The 20,913-nt window shown below is 46.8% G+C and overlaps 1 protein-coding gene and 1 long non-coding RNA gene across 14 annotated transcripts in view; both read left to right on the forward strand.

Moving 5' to 3' along the window:
- The window catches only part of LOC147340119 (uncharacterized), a 571,221-nt gene that overhangs the window by 326,058 nt on the left and 224,250 nt on the right, over nucleotides 1-20,913 (forward strand). For 11 of the 13 annotated variants that reach the window (XR_015158927.1, XR_015158929.1, XR_015158928.1 and 8 more), the window contains one exon: nucleotides 20,384-20,481. This is a non-coding gene — a long non-coding RNA (uncharacterized LOC147340119). Of the gene's footprint in view, nucleotides 1-8,649; nucleotides 8,850-20,383; nucleotides 20,482-20,913 lie in introns of those variants that run through there. The other 2 variants (XR_015158938.1, XR_015158941.1) reach the window with 1 other exon arrangement.
- Nucleotides 5,596-6,188, forward strand: LOC147340124 (histone H2A-Bbd type 1-like). Its single transcript, XM_086387636.1, has one exon. The coding sequence runs from the start codon at nucleotides 5,703-5,705 to the stop codon at nucleotides 6,054-6,056; it is 354 nt and encodes a 117-aa protein (XP_086243762.1). The 5' UTR covers nucleotides 5,596-5,702; the 3' UTR covers nucleotides 6,057-6,188.

Below are 20,913 nucleotides of genomic sequence, written 5' to 3' on the forward strand. Positions count from 1 at the left end.
CATTATCACTAGGGCTTCCCAGGTGGTGCTAGTGGGAAAGAACCTGCCTGCGAATGCAGGAGACATAAGAGATGTGGGTTCCATCCCTGGGTGGGGAAGATCCCTGGAGGAGGGCACAGCAATCCACTCCAATATTCTTGCCTGGAGAATCCCATGGACAGAGGAGCCTTGCGGGCTATGATCTATAGTGTTGCAAAGAGCCAGACACGACTGAGGTGACTTAGCAGGCAGGTGTGCAGGAAGCAAGCATTCCATGTGAGAGTCTAGCAGGCACTCCATACATGGAAGATGCAGGCAAATTATTGGAGGAATCAAAAAGATGTGTAAGCATGGAGGGTGCAGCCAGAGGACTGGGCTGGAAGTGCATGGCTGTAGGAATCTTTAGGAGATTTGTAGATACAGGGCACAGCAAGAAGGAGTCAGCAGAAGGTGAAATGGTGGCTGGTGCACACAATCTAGAAGGGGAATTGTCAGGTGGTGCCTGCACTAGAGGCGGGCAGTCTGTCTAGGGGAGGAACAGACCAGCAGTGCATAGATGGAAGGAACACATAGTCCAAGAAAGCACATGGCAGGAAGCACATGGCTGAAGAGAGTATCTACTGTAGGGGAGGTCTTCCCAGGAGTTGCAAAGGTAGAGTGTGCAGGGAGTATGGCAGCCTATCTGGCTGCCAAGTCATGGGTAGTAGGAGCAGCCAGTATAAGGAGGACCCAGCAGGAAATGCATGAATCAGAGTGTCACCCAGGTTTGGCGAAGGTGACACAGCATGGAAATAGGTGAAGGGAGCAGCTGGCCTAAGGGGTGACATTAAAAAAGCGAATGAGAGGAGGGTGCAGACAGCCTCTAGGAAGAGTCAGCAAGACGTGCGTGGGTCCAGGGAGCATCCATCCTAGGGTTGGACACAGTCAACATTAGTTGGGTGCAGCCAGTCTAGGAAGGACCCAGCAGAAAGTATATGGATCGAAGACAGCCATGTAAAGAGGACCTACGTGTCTAGAGGACTCAATCAGCCTGGGGAAGGACTAGGCAGAAAGAGCTTGGGCAGGAGGAGTGGACAGCAGACAGGAGGACGTTTTAAGAAATGCATAAATGAAGAAGGCATCCAGTCTGGGGAGGCTCAGGAAGGGATGTTTGTATACTTATGGCTGATTAACAGCTGTTGTACTGCAGAAACTGTTACAACATTGAAAAGCAGTTATCCTCTGCTTGAAAATAAAAAAAGAAAATATCCAGTCTAGGATGAGACTCACTTACCCTGGTGAGGACTGAGCAGGAGGCTCATGGGTGAGGGGTGTCACCAGACTCATAGAGGACAGAGAAGGTATGGAGTTTTAGTGACTTTCTCACCTAGGGGAGGGATAGGAAAACATACACAATTGGACAGAGGTGAAGCCATTCTAAGGTAGAATCCGGCAGGAGGTGTGTGGCTGGAGTGACCATCTAGCTGAGAGGAGGATATGACAGTGTGTGTGTGGCTGAGGATGTGTAGCATGTGTTATGTGGTACAGGGTGGAGCCGATGTAGGCTCAAGCCATCAGGAAGTACATGGTCGGAGAGAAAAATCAAGCCTAGACAAGGATTTAGCAGGTGGTGCATGAAAAGAGGGAGCAGGGAGGTTAAAGGAAGACTCGACAGAAAGTGCATCAGTGGATGGTTACGCTAGCCCAAGGGGGCCATGGCGAGTGCTTCCGAGTTGAAGAGCACAGTCAGCCTAGATGAGGAAATGGCGGGAGGTGCAGGGGTAGAGGGAGCATCCATCCCAAGAGAAGCAGAAGCTGGGTGAGCAGTGGAGCCGCCTCCTACAGGATAAACTGACAATACATGCAGCCAGAGAGGTTGTGTCCAGCCTGCAGGAGAAGTAAGGAGGAGGAGCATCATCAGTGCAGAAAGCAGCCATTGTAAGGAAGGATGTGGCCGGAAGAGCAGGAGAGTTGATTTCAACTAGTCTAGAGGAAGATTCAGAAGGAGATGCAAAGATGGAGGTTTCAGCCAGTCTAGAGGAGGAATAGGCTGGAAGTGCATGAATGGAGGCAGCATTCTGTTGAGGGGCAGACTGACAGAAGGTGCCCAGATGGAGGCTGCAGCCAACTGTTGGTCATACTTGTTAGGTGAGGCATGGGTGGAGGTTACAGCCAGCCCAGGGTAGGGCTCAGCAGGAGGAGCATGGGAGGGTGGGCATCCACTTAGGGGACAGGGCACCTGGAGGTGCGTGGCTGGAAGGTGCAGCTAAGGGAGGGCTCGGTTCTAAGTGCATCATGGTAGGGCAGGATCCAGCAGGTACTCCATGAATTCAGAGAGCAAGTGAACCTGAAGAAGGTAAGTGCAGAGGATGGGGATACTTCTGCCTAAAGGAGGACATGGAAGAAAGTGGACAGTGGAGTCTGCATCTGTCCTAGAGGAAAATATGGTGAGAAGTGCAGGTGTGAAAGGTGCAGCTGGCCTCAGGGAGGGCATGGCAGGAGGTGCAGTCCATCAGCCTAGGGAGGAATCTGCCAGGAGGGCCAGGAGTGGAGAGAGTGTCCCACCTAAGGCAGAGTTGAACATGGATAGAGGGGAAGCCAGCCTCAAGGATTCACCAGTAGGCACCCATGTAAACGTGAATGGTAGTAGCAAGGCTATCTGTTAAGCAAAGGGACAATACAGTATTTCATAAACTCAATTTTAAATAAACACAAATCCTTAGGACTTACAGAAGTGTATCTGACTCTTTGCAATCCCCTGGATGGTAGCCCGCCAGGCTCCTCTGTCCATGGGATTTTCCAGGCAAGAATACTGGAGTGGGTTGCCATTTCCTTCTCCAATATATTTTTATTTTCACATGTATATTATTTTGTATATTTTTAATAGTGTATTTAAAAGGTCAGAAATTCAGTTTCCTTATTTTAGGAAATTTTAGGAATAGTCAATATATGTAAGCAAGTGTTTAAATATGCCAATCAGAACTGAGCCCCATTAATTTCAGATAATTTATAATCTATGTTAATACTATGTAGAGGTAGGAAAGCTTTATGTACACAGAGTTTGTGAAAGCATTTCTGAATTATAGGCACAGATATACAGGCAGAGAGAAATAGAGCTTATAGCTTCAATTCTACAATTTCAGCCATAGGTCAAGTATAAACATAGAAACAGTCAGCCTCCCAGAGGACATGAACTTGTTCATTAATTTGAGCTCAAAAATAGACAAAAAAGATGGATGAACCAGATTCTATGTTGTTTCTCACCTAGTGAGAACTAGATCTCTACAAACCATCAATCTAGAGAGAGCTTCAAATGGTCAGATCATAAGTAAAAAGTCTCACCACATGACCAAACAGTTGTACTTTTAGGTATATACATAAGAAGATTGAAGCCAGGGACTTCTCTGGCAGTCCAGTGGTTAAGACGTCTCCTTCCAATACAGGGGGTATGGGTTTGATCCCTGGTCAGGAAGCTAAGATCCCACATGCCTTGTGGCCAAAAAAAAACCAAAACAAATAAAAAACAGAAGGAGTATTATAACAAATTCAATATTTTAAAATACTAAAAAAAGAAAACCTTAAAAATCTGCATTTAAAAAAAAAATTGAAGCCATGTGTTAACAGAAAAGCTTTTACATAAATGTTTATAGTGGCATTATTTTTAATAGCCAAAAGTAATTCACATGTCTATCAGTTGGTGAATGGAAAAACAAAAAATATGATATATATATATATATATATATATATATATATATATATGCTGTGCCTAGTCACTCAATCATGAGTGACTCAATCATGTCTAACTCTTTGCAATCCCATGGACTGCAGCCCGCCAGGCTCCTCTGACCATGGGGATTCTCTAGGCAAGAATACTGAAGTGGGTTGCCATGTCCTCCTCCGGGGATCTTCCCAACCCAGGGATCAAACCCAGGTCTCCCCCACTGTAGATTCTTTACCAGCTGAGCTATCAGGGAAGTCCATGTATATATAAATACACACACACACACACACACACACACACTCGTACATATACACACACATGTACACACAGACACACACATATATATATATGCTATGCTGCTGCTGCTACTGCTGCTAAGTTGCGTCTTAGTCGTGTCCGACTCTGTGCGACCCCATAGATGGCAGCCCACCAGGCCCTGCTGTCCCTGGGATTCTCCAGGCAAGAACACTGGAGTGGGTTGCCATTTCCTTCTCCAATGCATGAAAGTGAAAATTGAAAGTGAAGTCACTCAGTCGTGTATGACTCTTAGTGACTCCATGGACTGCAGCCTACCAGACTCCTCCATCCGTGGGATTTTCCAGGTGAGAGTACTGGAGTGGGGTGCCATTGCCTTCTCCGAGATATATATATATATATATATATATATATATATATATATATAAATATATATATAAATAAATAAATAAATAAATAAAATGGACTGTTTTTCAGCTATAACAATTTATGAAGTACTGATACCTGCTATAACGTGGATGAACCTTGAAAATGTGCTACGTGAAAGAAATAAAATACACACTGCCCCATATTATATGAGTCCATTTATATAAAATGTCTAGTATAGGTCAACCCATAGAGGCAGGAAGTAGAGTGTTTGCCAGGGCTTGTGGGGATTGAGGAATAAGGCCTTACTGCTTAATGGGTTTGGAATTTCTTTGGGGGTTAAAGAAACTATCCTGGAATTTGAAGATATTTTCACAACATCATGAATGTATTTGTAACAAAAACACTGAATTACTACTCTTAAAATTGCTGAAATGGTGAATTTTATGTTACATGGACTTCACCTTAACAAAAAAATACAAGGAAAACTAAAAACCAGATTACCAACCATGACTATCAATAGCAGGAAATAGCTTATTAGCTGTAAAGGAGCCAAAAACACAATAGATACATTAAATCAGTAGAGAGGAAAACAAAAATTACAAAAAGAGTCAATGATGTGTTACTGATATATTGAATTCACATTGGAGAGCCAGGAAAAAGACATGTCTGGGCTTTAAATTTTCATGTAGTTTACGTCTCTGTCATTGAAGTCACATGGCCATGATAGGTGGAACAATTGGACATATGGGTGTGTCTTCCAAAACAAAGATAATTATCAAATAAGTATAAAATCCTGACACTTACCTAGATAGGAACATGTATTAAAGCATTTATCACATAAGGAAATGGGCAGATGTTATAACTAGTTGACAAGAGAAACCAAAGAATGGAAAAGTAATATTGATCAGAAATAGTAGGATAAATACATTAATAGAGGCCAGATTGTTTGATTGCTGTATGAAAAGGAAATTGAGCCTTTAGCAAAGGTTGTATCAGTGACCTACAGGCTTCCAAAAGGATGTAAAAGGGCTCAAAGATGATGTAAGACTGGAATGAAATAACCCAGAGTTGTGTTTTACAGACATAGATTAGTTTTCCATTGAAACACATTTTTAGCTAGAATGTTGTAGTCTGACAGAAAGTTAAAACTTCCCTTCAAGAGATGGTCTTTTCAACAGAGAGACCAGATTTCCTATCAGCCATTTCTAGGCCAGCCCTGGTCAGGGCCAATTGGCTACTGATGACATCACAAAGCCTGAGCTGTCACAAAGGCAGCTCCCTGAGCAATAAGAGACCTGAGCAGGGGGACACAGCCAGCAGAGAGACACTGGCATCTCAGGAGGCCCCAGCCAGCGGTATCATCAGTCTGAGCTGATAGAAGCAGCATCCAGCCGACACCATGTCTCCGGGAAGACACCTCTGGAACTGCCGTCGCAGTAGGAGACGCTCCCTCTCCCGTTCCACCAGGGCCGAGCTGCAGTTCCCTGTGAGCCGCGTGGACCGCCTCCTGCGAGAAGGTCAGTTCGCCAACCGCCTGAGCTCAGCGACGCCCGTGTTCCTGACTGGCATCCTTGAGTACCTGATAGCCAACATCTTGGACCTGGCGGGGAAGGAGGCCTGCACCAACCACAGGGTGCGCATCAGCCCGGAGCACGTGCAGACGGCGCTGGTCAACAATGAGAATCTCCGCTGCCTTTTCCAGCCTGGTGCCTTCTCTCAGCCCGCAGCTTCACCACCCGCTCCTGAGAATTAGGGATGCCCAGGCACCTGAGTCCAGCCACACCTCATCAGTAGCTTCATCTCGCCCCAAAGTGCCCATAGATGAGGGAGGCCTGGTCTTCTGCCCTTAGCACTGCTATTAAAGCGTTCATGGCTGTGCTTGTAACTGCTTGCTTTCTGTCATTTGTCCTTGAGGTGTCTGGGTGACATGGGGTGGCAGGGGGTTCCTCTCATGAGGGATGGAGGGGTGGAGTGGGTGGTTAGGGAGGGATGCTGGAATCCTGAAATCTGGGAGCGGTTTCCGATGGTGACAGTATTATGTGTGGTCCTGGGGGGAGTCACTGGCTGAGGTTGCGGGGCAGGACTTCCTCACTGGCTCTGAAGAAGTCCAGACCAGGGAGGTTGGGAGGTTGGCGCGGAGAGGGCCTCTTGAATTCCCAGAAGGATGGTGGTAATGGGGGAGGGGCTGAAAACCGTGAGGGAGGAGCCTAAGGCTTTATTCCTGATGGGGAACATCTAAAAGTGGGAGGTGAAGCCAAGAGGAGTGATTGAAGAGGATGGCAGAGCAGTCAGTGTGAACTTAATGGGGCAGGACTTTTACATGAAGAGTGAAGAGTGATGGGGAAACCATAAAGAAATACACATAAGAGAAATTATGGCCATGTTGAGTTCATGTATTATTTTACCATCTCATTCCAAAAAAGAGACTTGAGACAGGGCTTATTAGCCAGTGCTGTGACACTCTCTGTGGACGTTCACCAGATGGCAAAGGGCCCCCCTCTGCTGCTCCTGGCCTGTCATACAGGGCTGGTCAGAGGCTGCCCAGCTGGCTTCAACAGTGGGGTCAGTGGACCTGGGTTCACCATCCCAGTTCACCACTTTGGCTGTGTTATCTTGGACATCCGTCTGTTTCCTGTGAGCGACAGCTTCCTCATCTGTAAAACAGGGATAATCAGAGTTCCTCCATCTTGGGGTTTTCCCAGAGATGAAGTTACCATGTGCCTATAAACTGACTTAACACAGAGCCTGGCACAGGCCACACCCTTAACAGATGGCTGCCTGTGTCTCCCTCCCCAGCTGCTTGGACAGGTCCCCCAAGGGGCGGCCAGGCCCGGTTCTCATGTGATTGCTGGATGCTTGGGCCTCTGGCTGTGAGAGCCCTGGCCTGGCCTGCTGCACCCTGTGGGGGTAGAGTGCTGTGCAGAGGAGGAAACCAGGGCTACATCCAGGAACCACACAGTCCTCACCTTGGTTCCCTCTCTGCTCCCCTCTGTCTAGTGACACCCTCTATCTCCCTCCTTCCTCCACTGATGGAAGCTTGGCACTGGCTTAGCCTCTGCCGGAGTGTCTGACAGTAACTGTGTCTGGTGTGCACAGAGCTTGGTGAAGTAGGTGCCTGTTTAATCCAAGAAACATTTCTTGACAACTGGTGCTCATTCAGCCAAATATTAACAGATGCTTCATTGTCAAGATGTTCACTGCACAGATTTGTGGGTCATTACAAGAGCCATGAAACCCTCCTGGCCTTAACCAAGCCCCTCTCACTCTCTTATTTTTAATAGCTGAGTAATATTCCACTGTATATATGCACCATGTCTTTATCTATTACTCTCAGTGGACATTCAGGTTGCTTCCATGACCTGGCTGTTGTAAATAATGCAGCGATGAACATTGAGGTGCAGGTATCGTTTTTTGTTTTTTTTTTTTTTTTGTAGCCCTAGGTTATTTTTATTTATTTATGTTTGCTTCTTTTTAAAAAATTATTTATTTTTATTTTTTATTTTAATTGGAGGCTAATTACAATTGAATTCGGAGAAGGCAATGGCACCCCACTCCAGTACTTTTGCCTAGAAAATCCCGTGGATGGAGGAGCCTGGTAGGCTGCAGTCCATGGGGTCGCTAGAGTCGGACACGACTGAGCGACTTCACTTTCACTTTTCACTTTCATGCATTGGAGAAGGAAATGGCAACCCACTCCAGTGTTCTTGCCTGGAGAATCCCAGGGACGGGGAAGCCTGGTGGGCTGCCGTCTATGGGGTCTCACAGAGTCAGACACGACTGAGGTGACTTAGCAGTAGCAGCAGTAGCAGGATTGTTGGATCATATGACAGTTCTGTTTTTAGTTTTAAAAAACCTCTATGCTGTTCTCCATAATGATTATACCAATTTACATTCTTATCAACAATGTGGGGGAGTTCCCTTTTCTTTACACCTTCCCTAGCATTTATTTCTTGTAAATTCTTTGATAATGTCCATTTTGACCTTCTGACTGGCATGAGGTGATACCTCATTGTAGTTTTGATTTGCATTTCTCTAATAATTAGTGGTCTTGAGTGTGTTTTCATGTGCTTTTTGGCCACCTATATGTCTTCTTTGAACAAAGGTCTATTTAGATCTTCTGCCCACTTTGATTGTTTTTTGTTTGTTTGTTTGTTTTGACAATGAGCTACATGAACTGTTCGTATAGTTTAGAAATTAATCTCCTGTTGGTTGCTTCATTTGCAAATATTTCCCCTCATTCTTTATGTTGTGTTTTTGTTTGGTTTATGGTTTCCTTTGCTGTGCAGAGCTGTGAAGTTAAATTAGATCTCATTTGTTAATTTTTGTTTTTATTTTCATTGTTCTAGGAGGTGAATTGAAAAAGATTGGTTCAACTTATGTCAGAGTGTCCTGCCTATTTTCCTCTAAGAGTTTTATAGTATCCAGCCTTAAATTTATGTTTATAATCCATTTTGAGTTTAATTTTGTGTATTAGAGAGTATTCTGATTTTATTCTCTTACATGTAGATATCTACTTTCCCAGCACCACTTAATAAAGAGACTGTCTTTTCTCCATTGTGTATTCTTGCCTCCTTTGTCATAGATTAATTGACTATAGGTGCAAATCTTCATGTTTTAATCTTCCAGTATCCACAGGCTTCCCTGGTTCTTGAGTTAGACAGGCCCCGCAGTCATGTGGCTATGACTCTTTAGAATGGGCCTTTGTGGTGCCAAATTAGAATTTTAAAATGGGGGACCATGTAGTAACCTCTAATACATTCTTTCCTAGAGCATTAATTGCAGAGTGAAAGCTCACAGTTCTAATCTGGAGAACAGATGCGTTTGCTAGTCCTACACAGGTGTTTTTTTTTTTAAAGAAAATTATCTGCTAGCATTTGAAACCTAATGACTTTTTATGTGAATAAAGGTCTTGGCAGAGGGAGCATTGGTGGGAATGCTATAAGCTAGTTGAGAATCTAGCAGGAGCTGCACAGGTGCTTGAAGCAGGCAGCCTAGGTAAGGCCTCACCAGGAAGTTCCTGAGTGGAGGATGGAAACTGTCTAGGGGAGAGCCGTCTGAGGATGGCACATGCATAGAAGGTACAGCCATTCTGGAGGCTGATGGATTAGAAAGTGAATGGAAAGACAAAGACACCTGCCAAGAGGAACATTTGGCAGGAGTTGCACGAGTGAAAGAATATCCATTCTGTGGTAAGACCTGGAAGGCTATGCATGAGTGTAGGGAGCATCTAACCTACAGAAGACTTCTAAACTGTGCAGGCATCAGGGCAAAGCAGCATGATGATGTAGTCAACACAAAGTGTAGTAGTGGTGGATGTAGTTAACCTTGGGCTTCAGTAGTTGTGGTACATGGGCTTAGTTGCCCTGTGGCATGTGGAATCTTCCTGGACCAGGGATTGAACCTGTGTCTTCTGCATTGGCAGGTGGATTCTTAACCACTGGACCACCAGGGAAGCCTTTGCACAAGGTTCTTGAGTGGAGGGTGTAGATACCCTTCAGTAAGGTCCTCCAGGAAATGCCAGGGAGGAAGGACTATTCAGAGGAGTAAGACTCAGTAGGACATAAACAGTGGCTGGAACATCAACCCAAGGGGAAGATGCAGAAGGAAGTGTGTGGAAAGGCATAGCACTTAGTCAATGGGAGGAGTGGACAGGAGGGTGCATGGGTGAAATAGCCCTCCTAGGCAAGGATCCTGTAAGATTGTGTAAGTCAAGGATTCAGACAGCCTGAGGGAACAGTCAGCAAGAGAGGTGTTAGAGGGGAGTGTACAGAGAAGCTGGGGGCTCTGATAGGGAATGTGTGGTCTGTAGGGCCATGCAGCTCAGGGGTGTTCTCAGAAGGAGGTTCCTGAGTAGCAGGCTGTAATAATTTAAAAACTATTTTTTTAATATTTTTCCAATTGCTGATCGACATCTTGGAATCCTTAGGCTGTGCCAGTGGCCCCAGGTAGTTGACATCTCACCTCCCCAGGGCTTTTGTGAGCGTGAAGGAATCTTATTACAAGTCTTCAACCACAAGCTGCAGCCTGTTTCACTTCCTGCCCAGTAGGAGTGTCCCCCTCTAGTTACTTCTCACTTATGAAGTGATAACAGTCCCAGGTCCTCTCTTACTCTCTCTCAACTTCTCCCTGAACATGACATTGTGTGCCATCGGGCCTCCTGTTCACTGGGGAACTCTGAGTACATGTCTTTTTCAAAAGGGAGTTGTCTCCATGTCTGTTCCCTTACCAAAATGTGATCAAAACAAACCTTGAGTGTATTTTAAAACAGATGGTACAGTGAGCAGGTTGATATGGTGACAGGGGTAACGTGGTGTTTGGGTTTACTAACTGAATTCATCAGATGGCAGATACTGTGTGGAAAGGCACTGCTGGCTGTTGGCCAGCTTGTGCTTCAGTGGCTTTGTGTTGCGTTGTGTTGGTCTGGTATCTCTCTGGTTCTTCAGTTTGTGTTGTAGCAGAGGTCAGAAAGCTGAGTCGTCCCTGAGCAGCTCCCTAGCTCAGGATGCTGTGGTCTGGGCAGAGTGGTCTTCAGTTGGCTCCTCAACTCTCTTTTCTTAGTTTATTTTTTATCGAAGTAGAAGGCAAAGAAGAACTAAAGAGCCTCCTGATGAAAGTGAAAGAAGAGAGGGAACAAGTTGGCTTAAAGCTCAACATTCAGAAAACTAAGATCATGGCATCCGGTCCCATCACTTCATGGCAAATAGATGGGGAAACAGTGGAAACAGTGACAGGCTTTAATTTTTGGGGGGCTCCAAACTGTCAGGAGTGAACAAGAAATTGAGATAGAGAGTTGAAGTTTCATAAGGGTAGAAATGGGCTTCTCTGGTGGCTCAGATGGTAAAGATTCTGCCTGCAATGCAGGAGACCTGGGTTCGATCCCTGGCTCAGGAAGATCCCCTGGAGAAGAAAATGGCAACCCACTCCAGTATTCTTTCCTGGAGAATTTCATGAACAGAGGAGCTAGAAATACAAACCATCTTAAAGGACTTTGTACAGAGCCTTCAGGAAAAGGGCACATACTGGCTTAGTAAGAGTCTTTACTACAGGCCCCACACTCTGGCTCATAGTCTAAGAAATGAGGCAGTCAGTGGGAATAACTAGAGGTCCTCAGGTTCTCTGAGATAAGTTTTGACTTCAAGTTGGACTCCTCCCCTCTCTAGATAGATTCGCCCCTGTACTCAGCACACCTGTCAAATAGATAAAAGTGCCACTGGTCAGCCAGATCAGAAGAGCTCCTAGAAAATGACTGTGTGAAATGAACCTCTGCTATTACTACAGTGGACTTTTATAGCCTGGGAATGGGCTCACTCTAGCATAGCCACAATCCCTGATGACCAATGATAAATGGCAAACAGCAGAAGAAGGCAAAGCATTATTACACAAAATTGGCATGGTTGGGTGGCTTTATTACTTTGTCGAAAACTCTGACCCTGCAGATCATAAAGCCATTTCAAATCCAGAGTCTGCCCTCCTTGACCCACAATCCAAGGAACTTATCCCCTCTTGGAAAGCTGCCTTTCTTTCTCTCATGGCTAAGCCCACACAGTTCAGGAAGCCTGGGAGGGAATAGCTGTCCCAGTTGACTTGAGAGCAGCTAACCCACCAACAAGCAAGTTTTAGTTGATCAGAGCCTGGACTGGCTTGACCCGCTATGCCAGTTTTTCCTCTGGGCAACCTCCTCTGCTTCCTGAGCGTCTCCCTCAGGGACCCCCATCTGCATCTCTCTTTGGGTATCAGTGAGTAATGGTAGTTCACCAAGATCTCATAGCTGGATGGCCAGTTCAAAAACCGAAACTCCAGAAAGGAAGCATTTCTTTTCTTTTTTAAGAAAAATTACTTTATTGAAGTACAGTTGATTTCCACTGTTGTGTTAATTTCTGCTGTACAGCAGAGTGATTCAGTTATACACATACATACATTCATTCTCATATTCTCTCCACTATGGTTTATCACAGGATATTGAATATAGTTCCCTGTGCTATACAGTAGGATATTATTGTTTATCCATCCTATATATAATAGTTCACATATGCTAATCCCAAAGTCCCACTCCATCCTTCTCCCACACCTCTTCCCACCTTGGCAACCACAAGTCTGTTTTCTGTTTGTGAGTCTGTTTTTCAGATAGGTTCACTTGTGTTATATTTCAGATTCCACATATAAGTGGTATCATGCAGTATTTGTCTTTCTCTTTCTGAATTATTTCACTTAGTCTGATCATCTCAAAGTCCATCCATGTTATTCCCATTGGTATTATTTCATTCTTTTTATGGCTGAGTAATATTCCATCGTATATGTGTATCACATCTTCCTTATCCATTCATCTGTTGAGGGACATTTAGATTGTCTCCATGTCTTGGCTATTGTGAATAGTGCTGATATGAACCTTGGGGTGAATGTATCTTTTTGAATTGTAATTTTGTTCTGTTATATATGCCCAGGAGTGGGATCACTGGATCATATGCTAACTCTATTTTTAGTTTCTTGGGGAACCTCCATTCTGTTTTCTATAGTGGCTGCACCAATTTACATGCCCATCAACAGTGTAGAAGGGTTTCTTTTCCTAGGAAAGGAGGCATTTTCTTTTCTTTTTTTTTTTCCTTTTTGGGCTGTGCTGCACAGCTTATGGGATCTTAGTTCCACAACCAGAGATTGAACCCAGGCCCACGGCAGTGAAAGCACTGAGTCTTAACCACTGGACCACCAGGGAATTCTCAAGGAGGCATTTCTTAATTTAGGACCTTTTCCTAATTCACAGTCAGCTTCTGCAGAGAAACCTTGAGCCTCTCAAGTATCGTCCCCAGACAATCCTATCTATTGGCAACTTGTTCCATCTATAAAATTCAACAATTAAAAAAACCTGCTAGATGTCTTAGGCACTCACATAGGAATGAGTTCCCTTTGTTGGATGGATAGAGGAGGCCACACTCAACCAGAGGGAGACACCATCATTTCCTAGTTCTAGGGCCCCTTATGTCCCACGCCCTGCTCTCACCTGACCTTCTGCAGTAGCAGTCACCTAAGTACCTCCCCTAGAATGATGGCAACTCTCTGGAGCTTGTCCCACTGCCTAGGGCTTGTCACACATAAACTGCTCTGAGGGACCACTGGATCCTGTAAAATAACCAACTTTCCTGGCCCTTTTTGATACTGGGATCATAGTTATTCCTCCCATTTCAAAAACTAATGTGACTCAGTTAAATCAAGGGCATATCAAATGTGGGGTACATAGGTCCCACTTGATGTTATGATCAGGTCTATCATATTAACTACATTTCCAATGCTAGTCACCACCTCTGTCTCTGGTACGTCTAGTCATAGGTATGGACACCATTATGGGAAGTTTCTTAAAGTGGAACAAGGGAAAATCGGCAGTACTTCCATTGGGACTTGCTTGCTGGGAGCCTGTGGACTTTCCACCTCATTAAGATTATCAGTATGTCTCAGGACAAGCTACAACTAGGTCTGGCTGGAGATAGGCCGCCATTACTTCAGGTCTTTTTAAGGCTGACACTGTGGTTCCTATCATCTGCCCTGTTAATAGCCCTGTCTGGCCAGAGTTAATGGCAGACAAATTAAGATGTATGACTACTCATTCTAGATGACCTACATCTCAATGCAGTTGTTCTGTTCATCAAGGCACCTTTTTTTTTTTAATCATTGTTGCAATTATGAATGACATGAAGACTACACATAGTGATCCCTCCACAGGGCAGACAGGAAGACTAGTTGGAGTGGGCATTGTGAAGGGGGCAAAGAAGAACCTTTCGCCCTCAGTGTAGTGGAGCAACGACATGATGTGAACAGGGCAAGGAGGATGACTGGCCATCCATCAGTGCACTGGTTTATCCTGGCAGTGAATATGAATAGGGGACATGCCCCATGAGTGCAGTGGGGTAAGAAAGAAAGCAATATGTATGAACAGGACAAAGAGGAGTCGTGGCAATTAGTGCCCTGGGGCTCGTGCCCCATGAGTGCAGTGGGGTAAGAAAGAAAGCAATATGTATGAACAGGACAAAGAGGAGTCGTTGCAATTAGTGCCCTGGGGCTCGTTGGTAGATGTGACTGGGAGAAATGGAGCTTGCACAATCAGTGTACTGGTTTTGTAGTTAAAGGATGCGAACAGAGCAAAGAAAGGAGCTGTGTGTTGCAAGGGAGACGGAATGTGAACAAGGCCAAGAGGAGGTGCCCCATGGGGAGAGAGCAGGCCCGTGCTTTCAGTCCCAGAGGAGGAACTAGGTAGGAGCACGTGACCAGGCCAATGAGGAGGACTCCCTGCACTGTCAGAGCATTAATGGGGCAGATTGTGAATGAGGCGAAAAGAAATTGAACAGGGTATATGAGCAAGGCAGTGAAGATGGGTCTCTCATATCCCTGCAGTGATGCACTTGGCTGGGGATATAAAAAGGGCCAAGGAAAAGGGGCTCCCATCGTCAGTTCATTGGAGCAACTGGACAGAGGCTATGCATGCAGTCAGTAGGAGTAGTACTGTTTCGTAAATACAATGGGTCTCCAGCCTGGGCGTGTGTGTGAGTAGGATAGAGAGGAGAAGCCCCACCCCAGATGCATTGGTGAAGTGAATCCACGGAGAGGTGCTTCCCTGATTGTTTGGAGAACTGCACCTGGGCAGGAGGAGAGATGATCGGGCCAGTCAGTAAGATGCCTGTACTGTCAATGCAATGGAGTAACTGCAGAGGATGTGGACAGGCAAGGAGGAAGAACCCTGCTCTGTCAGAGCAGTGAGGTGATGGGGAATGGAGGAGGGTCTGCAATTAATCAGTGATGCGATGTCACTTGAGAAACTTTCTGAAAGGGGCAGAGATGAGAAGCCCCAAATATGGGCGTGGCATCAGGGACACCTGCACCATATCAGTTCCTGGATGGAAGAGGTGTACAGGAAGTGAGACACATGCTCATACCAGCAGTATGGGGGTGACTCTGAACAGGGAATGTGACCATGGCAAAGAAAACAGGCCCAGCATCATCCGTGTGGTGGTGTAAGTGATGAAGCATGTGATGGGCACAAGGAGAATGAAGCTCCCTCTCCCATCAGTACTGAATACTGTGCAGAGTGTGCTAACGGGGTCATGGAGAAGAACTCTGGATCACTGCATCAGTGCGATGGTGTAAATGCACAGGATATGGGATTGGGGCAAAGCGAATAGGGCCTGCAGCTACAGACGATGATGCAAGTTTATAGGCGATGTGAGAAAGACCCAGCATCTCTCACAAGAGGGGAGTGGGAACAGGGCCCAGGGCACAGCAGTGTGAGCTGGGCATAGAGGATGAGCCCCGACCCATAACCAGTGGTGTGACTTGGCCAAGAATATTAATGAGGCAATAGAGGAACCCCTACCCACTGTAGAGGGTTAGCTGGACCGGGGATGTGACCTGGGGATGTGATGCATTCTGGCTTCATCAGTACAGTGATGTCATTGAGCAGAGTATTCTCATGGAGCAAAGAAGGAGCCCTGCCCCATCCCTGTGCTGCTGTAACTCACCAGAGTTTTCTGTGTAAAGAACAGTAGCCCTGTATACTATAACTGTAATAGCATCAGTGGACAGAGGAAGTGAACAGGACAAAGACGATCAGGAACCACCCACGAGTACCATGAAGTACCTGGGCAGGAATGTGAACATGGCAAATAGAAAGAGCCCCACACACTTGGTGCAGTGGGATGACTGAACTACAAAAGTGAACAGGGAAAGAGAATGATTGTTGGGGGCCAGAGTGAGGTACTCCGCCCATGGCAAAGGTCATGAGGAAGGAGGCTCGACATACGCAAAGGCGGGATCGAGCCTCAGGAGTCCCCCTGGAAATCCTCGAGCGTCTACCCCCATAACCAGAGCCTGCCTACTTTACTACTTTGTGCTCTTACCTACACCTCTGACTTTACGGGGGGCTGTCCCCCACCACCTCTTTCGGAGAAGGAGTTAACCTAGAGCTCCAGTCAATAAAAACTCTTGGGTGTGACAAGAGTGTTTTAACCTACAAACTCCTCTGAAGGTTCTCTGGCCTGCCTGACAGGCTCGTCCGGCCACATGTGATTGGTCACAGCCTCCCAACCGTGAGAGGCACGAGATGCTTTAAACCTTCTAAAAACAGGTTCCTTAGAAAAGTTAGAAAACTATTAGTATAAGTATAATGGGCTAATTAGAAATTGTGTTGGTGAAGGGTTTTTCATTTGTTGAGCCAATGTTTGTTGCTAAGTCTCCATATCCCCTGCCCTTACACACATTAATGAATATATAGAATTGACCTTTGATATTAATCACGTTAGACCTTAGGCTAAGTAAATTCTTTCCTTAACTAAAACGCACTACACCCTCACCCTGTAGGAGTGTAACTTTACTTGGGTGGCGTCTGTTTTGAGAATAATCAGCCCTGGAGAAATAAGTGTCCTGATGGACTGACCGCTGTCACAAGGAGAGGGTCGTAAATTGTCAGCAGGCCCCCCTGGCCAGAAGATGATGTAACACCCCTAAGACCTCTGTATACATTTGTGTGAAGCACCTGACTTTAATAAAAGTCAGGACTGCTGTCCCCACGTGACTTTTGTATAACATCTCAGTGTATAAAAACAGACTCTGGAAAATAAAGAATTGGGATCAGTTTCTCAAAATACTGGTCTCCCCATGTCTCTCTCTCCTTCTGGCTGAGTCTCCATCTGGAGCGCGGAACCCACCAAGCTTACTAATTTTGCCTGGGCTTCTAAGATCCGACCAGGGAGGCCTCAGTGTCTCCTCTCCCTCGGGAGAACGGAAGGACGCCTGCGGCCTACGTAAGTGGTGCAAGCTTCTTGTCTTGAAGTTTTATTGGTCCCCCGCATAAACCAAGCTACTCAGCCTCTTTTCTCCACTGAATTTTCCTACTGAGCTATCCTTATTCTATTACTCTTTATATCTCTAATTAATATCTAATTGAAACTATCGTATCCTGACCCTCGCCGACGCCGTCTCTCCTTCGAGTACCCTGGATCAGCCGGGGCTGGTCCCCGGCAAATGATCTCTGGTCTGTCAGTGCAGAGATGGGACACACGAGGGAAGTGAGAAGGGCAGAGAGGAGAAGAGGAGGTCCTCGCTTCCTCTGTGAGGATGTGAACAGACCACACAGGAGAATCTTCACACCCTTAGTACCAAGGTGGAAGTTGACAGGCTCTGAACAGAGCAAACCACGAGTTCACTGATGAAATGGGGCAGGGCTGTGTGAACGAGGTCAGGAGGAGGAGCCCTGCAAACCTAGCACACTGGTTTCACTACACGGGCTGTAAGCAGGAGAAAACCAGTGTGTAGTGTTTCCTGGGCTGGTGATGTGAACAGGGTGGAGGAAAGCATGGCCAGTGCCACGGGGTGAGTGCCCAGTTGGTCCCATTAAGCAAAGAGCAATCCTCCCAGCATCATCACCTTGGAGTGCTCAGACGGGGTGTAGGAACGAAGGAGGTGCTCCACACTTCAGTGTAACTGGCCGGGGTGTGAACAGGTAAGAGGAGACCCTGGCACACAGGGAAGGGAGGCTAGGATAAGCATCCCCATGTCCTCTGAGCAACTGTGTGAATGAATGAGCAAGGAGTGTGAAGAGAGCAAAGGGCGAGAGCCCGCCCCCCACCAACTCAGGCACTGGGCTTAGTCAGAAGGGAGACCAGGGCATGACCAGCCCTGATTGCGATGGTGGGTCCAGACCTGGTGTGATCAGGGCACAGAGGATGGGGTGCCCTCAGTGCACGGGGGACCAATCCTGGGTAAAACCCGCACAACCGCTGCCCTTAAGTACCACCCTGGGGCGTGAGTGAGGTGCACGTGAGGAGGTGGACCACCAGGGCTGTGTGTAACTTCGGAGGGGAGGTGACAGTGCAAAGAGGAGGACCTGGAGGCATCAATGCCGGGGTCTTGACAGGGAACACTTACGGGGCAATAGGAGCCCCTTAATGTCAGTACCATGGGGAGACAGGGCTGGGTATGGAAGCAAGCAGCCAGGAGGAGCCCCACCTGTCTGCGCATGCGGAGGAGTCACTGGGAGGCACCTACCCACCCGCTCTGACCTGCCGGATCCTGCTCTTGGACCCCCAGACTCCTGGGAGGAAGCCGGGATATGAGGCTGATGCAGGCAGGGCAATCCCCTCCTGATTCAGTAAGGGCTGCAGTGCTGCTCTGTGGTTCCCCCCAGGAATTACAAGTTCGCCTTCCAGACGGTGAGATTTACAGTCACACTGTCAGAAAGCGTTTCATCTGCAGGTGATCTGACCTACACCACTGAGATAGTTCATGAAAACCATTCTCCTGCCGCCCTGCTCAGAGCCTGTCATGAATCTCCTAACGTATAGCACTGAACACTCTGAAAGCTGAGCTCTTAAATCTTCAAACCTGGGAACTGTCCAAGATACATACCCTGATACAAACAAGCACCATGGTTACACTCTGGAATACTAGGTAACTAACGTGGGAACCAAGTCAGTGACCCACAGCTAATCCAGCCAAGTGATAAAGCTCCATCCTGGACTTTCTGGCAGCCTTGACAAACTGCTTCAGCAGAAAAGAGACTGGATCACCAGGCAACTCTGCCCACAGCTGGCACCTTACTGACATTTCTGCAGCTGTGGCCAGGAACTCAATGGGCTGTGAACACGGATTATCCCCTCACCCCAGAAGCGATCCCTGTGGGCCGAGCTGCAGGAGGTTAGCGGAATGATACGTGGAAAGTACCCCATTCCTGGCTGCTGCTCCATGTGCTGTGGGGCTGGAGTGGCTGCCTTGAGGTCAAGGTTGTGGACCTGACACTGGGGAGAAGCACCGCATTCTCCATGGAGCCCGCTCTTTGGCCAGCTGTCTGGCCAGCTGTACTGAGAGTACATGGCTGTGCTACATTAAATGTGCCAAAGTTAAATTGGAAAGAATAAGCCAAATCAATTGCAGTGCCTGGAAACGCTAATCTTTTAAACATATTTCCAGGGTGGGGGAAGTTCAGTGAGGAAAGGAGAATTAGTTTGGGGGATGGAGTGGGTTAACTCTAAGGAGTGTGGGCAGGGCCCCCTGGAACAGTTGTGCAGTTTGTGGGCTTCACAGAGTGGTCGGTCATGGGGGTGAGGTGGGGACACTGACATCTACCCTTGATGCTCCTCTCCTCGTGCAAACCCCCCCAGCCCCCCTGCATGTGCCTGAGTGGACACTGCTTTCTGAGTCCTCTTCTCATGAGGGGAAATGCTGTTGAGTGAGGTGGGAGCTTTTCCTGTTAATTCTTCTACAGACAAGATGCTTAGGCACCGAAACAGAGGCTGGGCTGGCCCTTCAGCTGTCTGCTCCAGCTGCCCTCCCTGGGTCCTCCCACCATGACCACCTCTCACTGAGGCCACAGGGAGCCACGTGCACCCCAACCCTGCAAAACAGCAGCCTCTCACCTCTGGGCTTCTGCCCATGCCTACCCCTGTGGGCTCTGTGACATCACCGGCCCTTGAGGACGTTCTGTAGTAGCAGAGCCCACTCCATGCGGTCAGGCATCTGGAGAGCTGGAGGGGTTGGTCCTGGGCAGCTGCCCTCAGCCGTCCCCGGGCAGAGAGACCTCCAAGGTGCCCACGCCACACTGGCTCCCTGGGGTCCCAGCGGGACGGAGCTCTGTAGCTTCGTGGTCCATCCTCATGTGGCTGGTCACGTTCAGTCAAAAACTGCAGGAGGTACACTCCTCCTTCTGGTGCATAGCCATCCTGGTGGTCCTGGCACCCTGAAGGGCCACACTCAACAACCCCACAAAACTAGGAGCGCTGGCTTCAGAGGTCTTCCCAGGGCAGAAGGCTGGTCACACTCTCAGGGAACAACTCTCTTCGAACAACTGCTCTCTGCAGCCCACTGACGTCTGTGTACAAACCCATCATGATCAGACAGAGACTTCTCTCTCATCAGTGCTTTTCAGTCCCACTCTTCAGGCCTGACAGACTTGAGGAACTTAAATAAAAGCCAGACCAGGAAACACTACTTAGAGAGAAGTTGACCTTCACCTGTGTATACTTTGCCTCATGACTTCCCTTTCATCCTTTAAGTAAGTTGAGTTACTTTTCCCCCCAACTCATCTTATTGTCTGTCTAATTACAGGTACAGTCAGTTCACACTACAGAACCGCTTCCAGAAGACTTTGGATTTCGTAAGAGGTACCACCAGTGGGGACCTTTGGGAAACTTGTAATTTCCCAGGTAAGTTCTATTCATTTATAAATTGATAGTACAAACATGTGTGAAGTATTTAATATGTACCAGGCACTGTTCAAGGTATCATGCATGATTCACAGACACAATCCCTTTATGAAGTTTATACTCAGGTAAGAGTTAGACCTTAATAAATAACTCTACTTGCGTCACAGTGCACATCATAAATTAGAGAAATAAAGTTAAAATCTCAACTTGATGAAAGATCCTTGATGTTTTACTGCAAACCACAGTCAACCTTTTCAAATGTTTGTTTTCAGCATATATTTGGAAAGGAGGGACTGTTGAACCAAAGTATTTTTTTAAATTATTTTTCAAAACTGAAATACGTTGAAATTTGAATTGCTAACGTTTGCAGTATTTTTAAACCATATCTACAGTAATTATTCAGATTTACTTATATTTAGTTGATTTCCACAT

This window comes from Bos grunniens, chromosome X (genome assembly GCF_055505025.1).
Source record: "Bos grunniens cultivar Pamir isolate PY7600 chromosome X, Bosgru_T2T1.0, whole genome shotgun sequence".
Lineage (NCBI taxonomy): Eukaryota > Metazoa > Chordata > Mammalia > Artiodactyla > Bovidae > Bos > Bos grunniens.

What these genes read in the sequence shown, in the direction of transcription:
- LOC147340124 (XM_086387636.1), top strand. Translation starts at nt 5,703, where the DNA reads ATGTCTCCGGGAAGACACCTCTGGAACTGCCGTCGCAGTAGGAGACGC.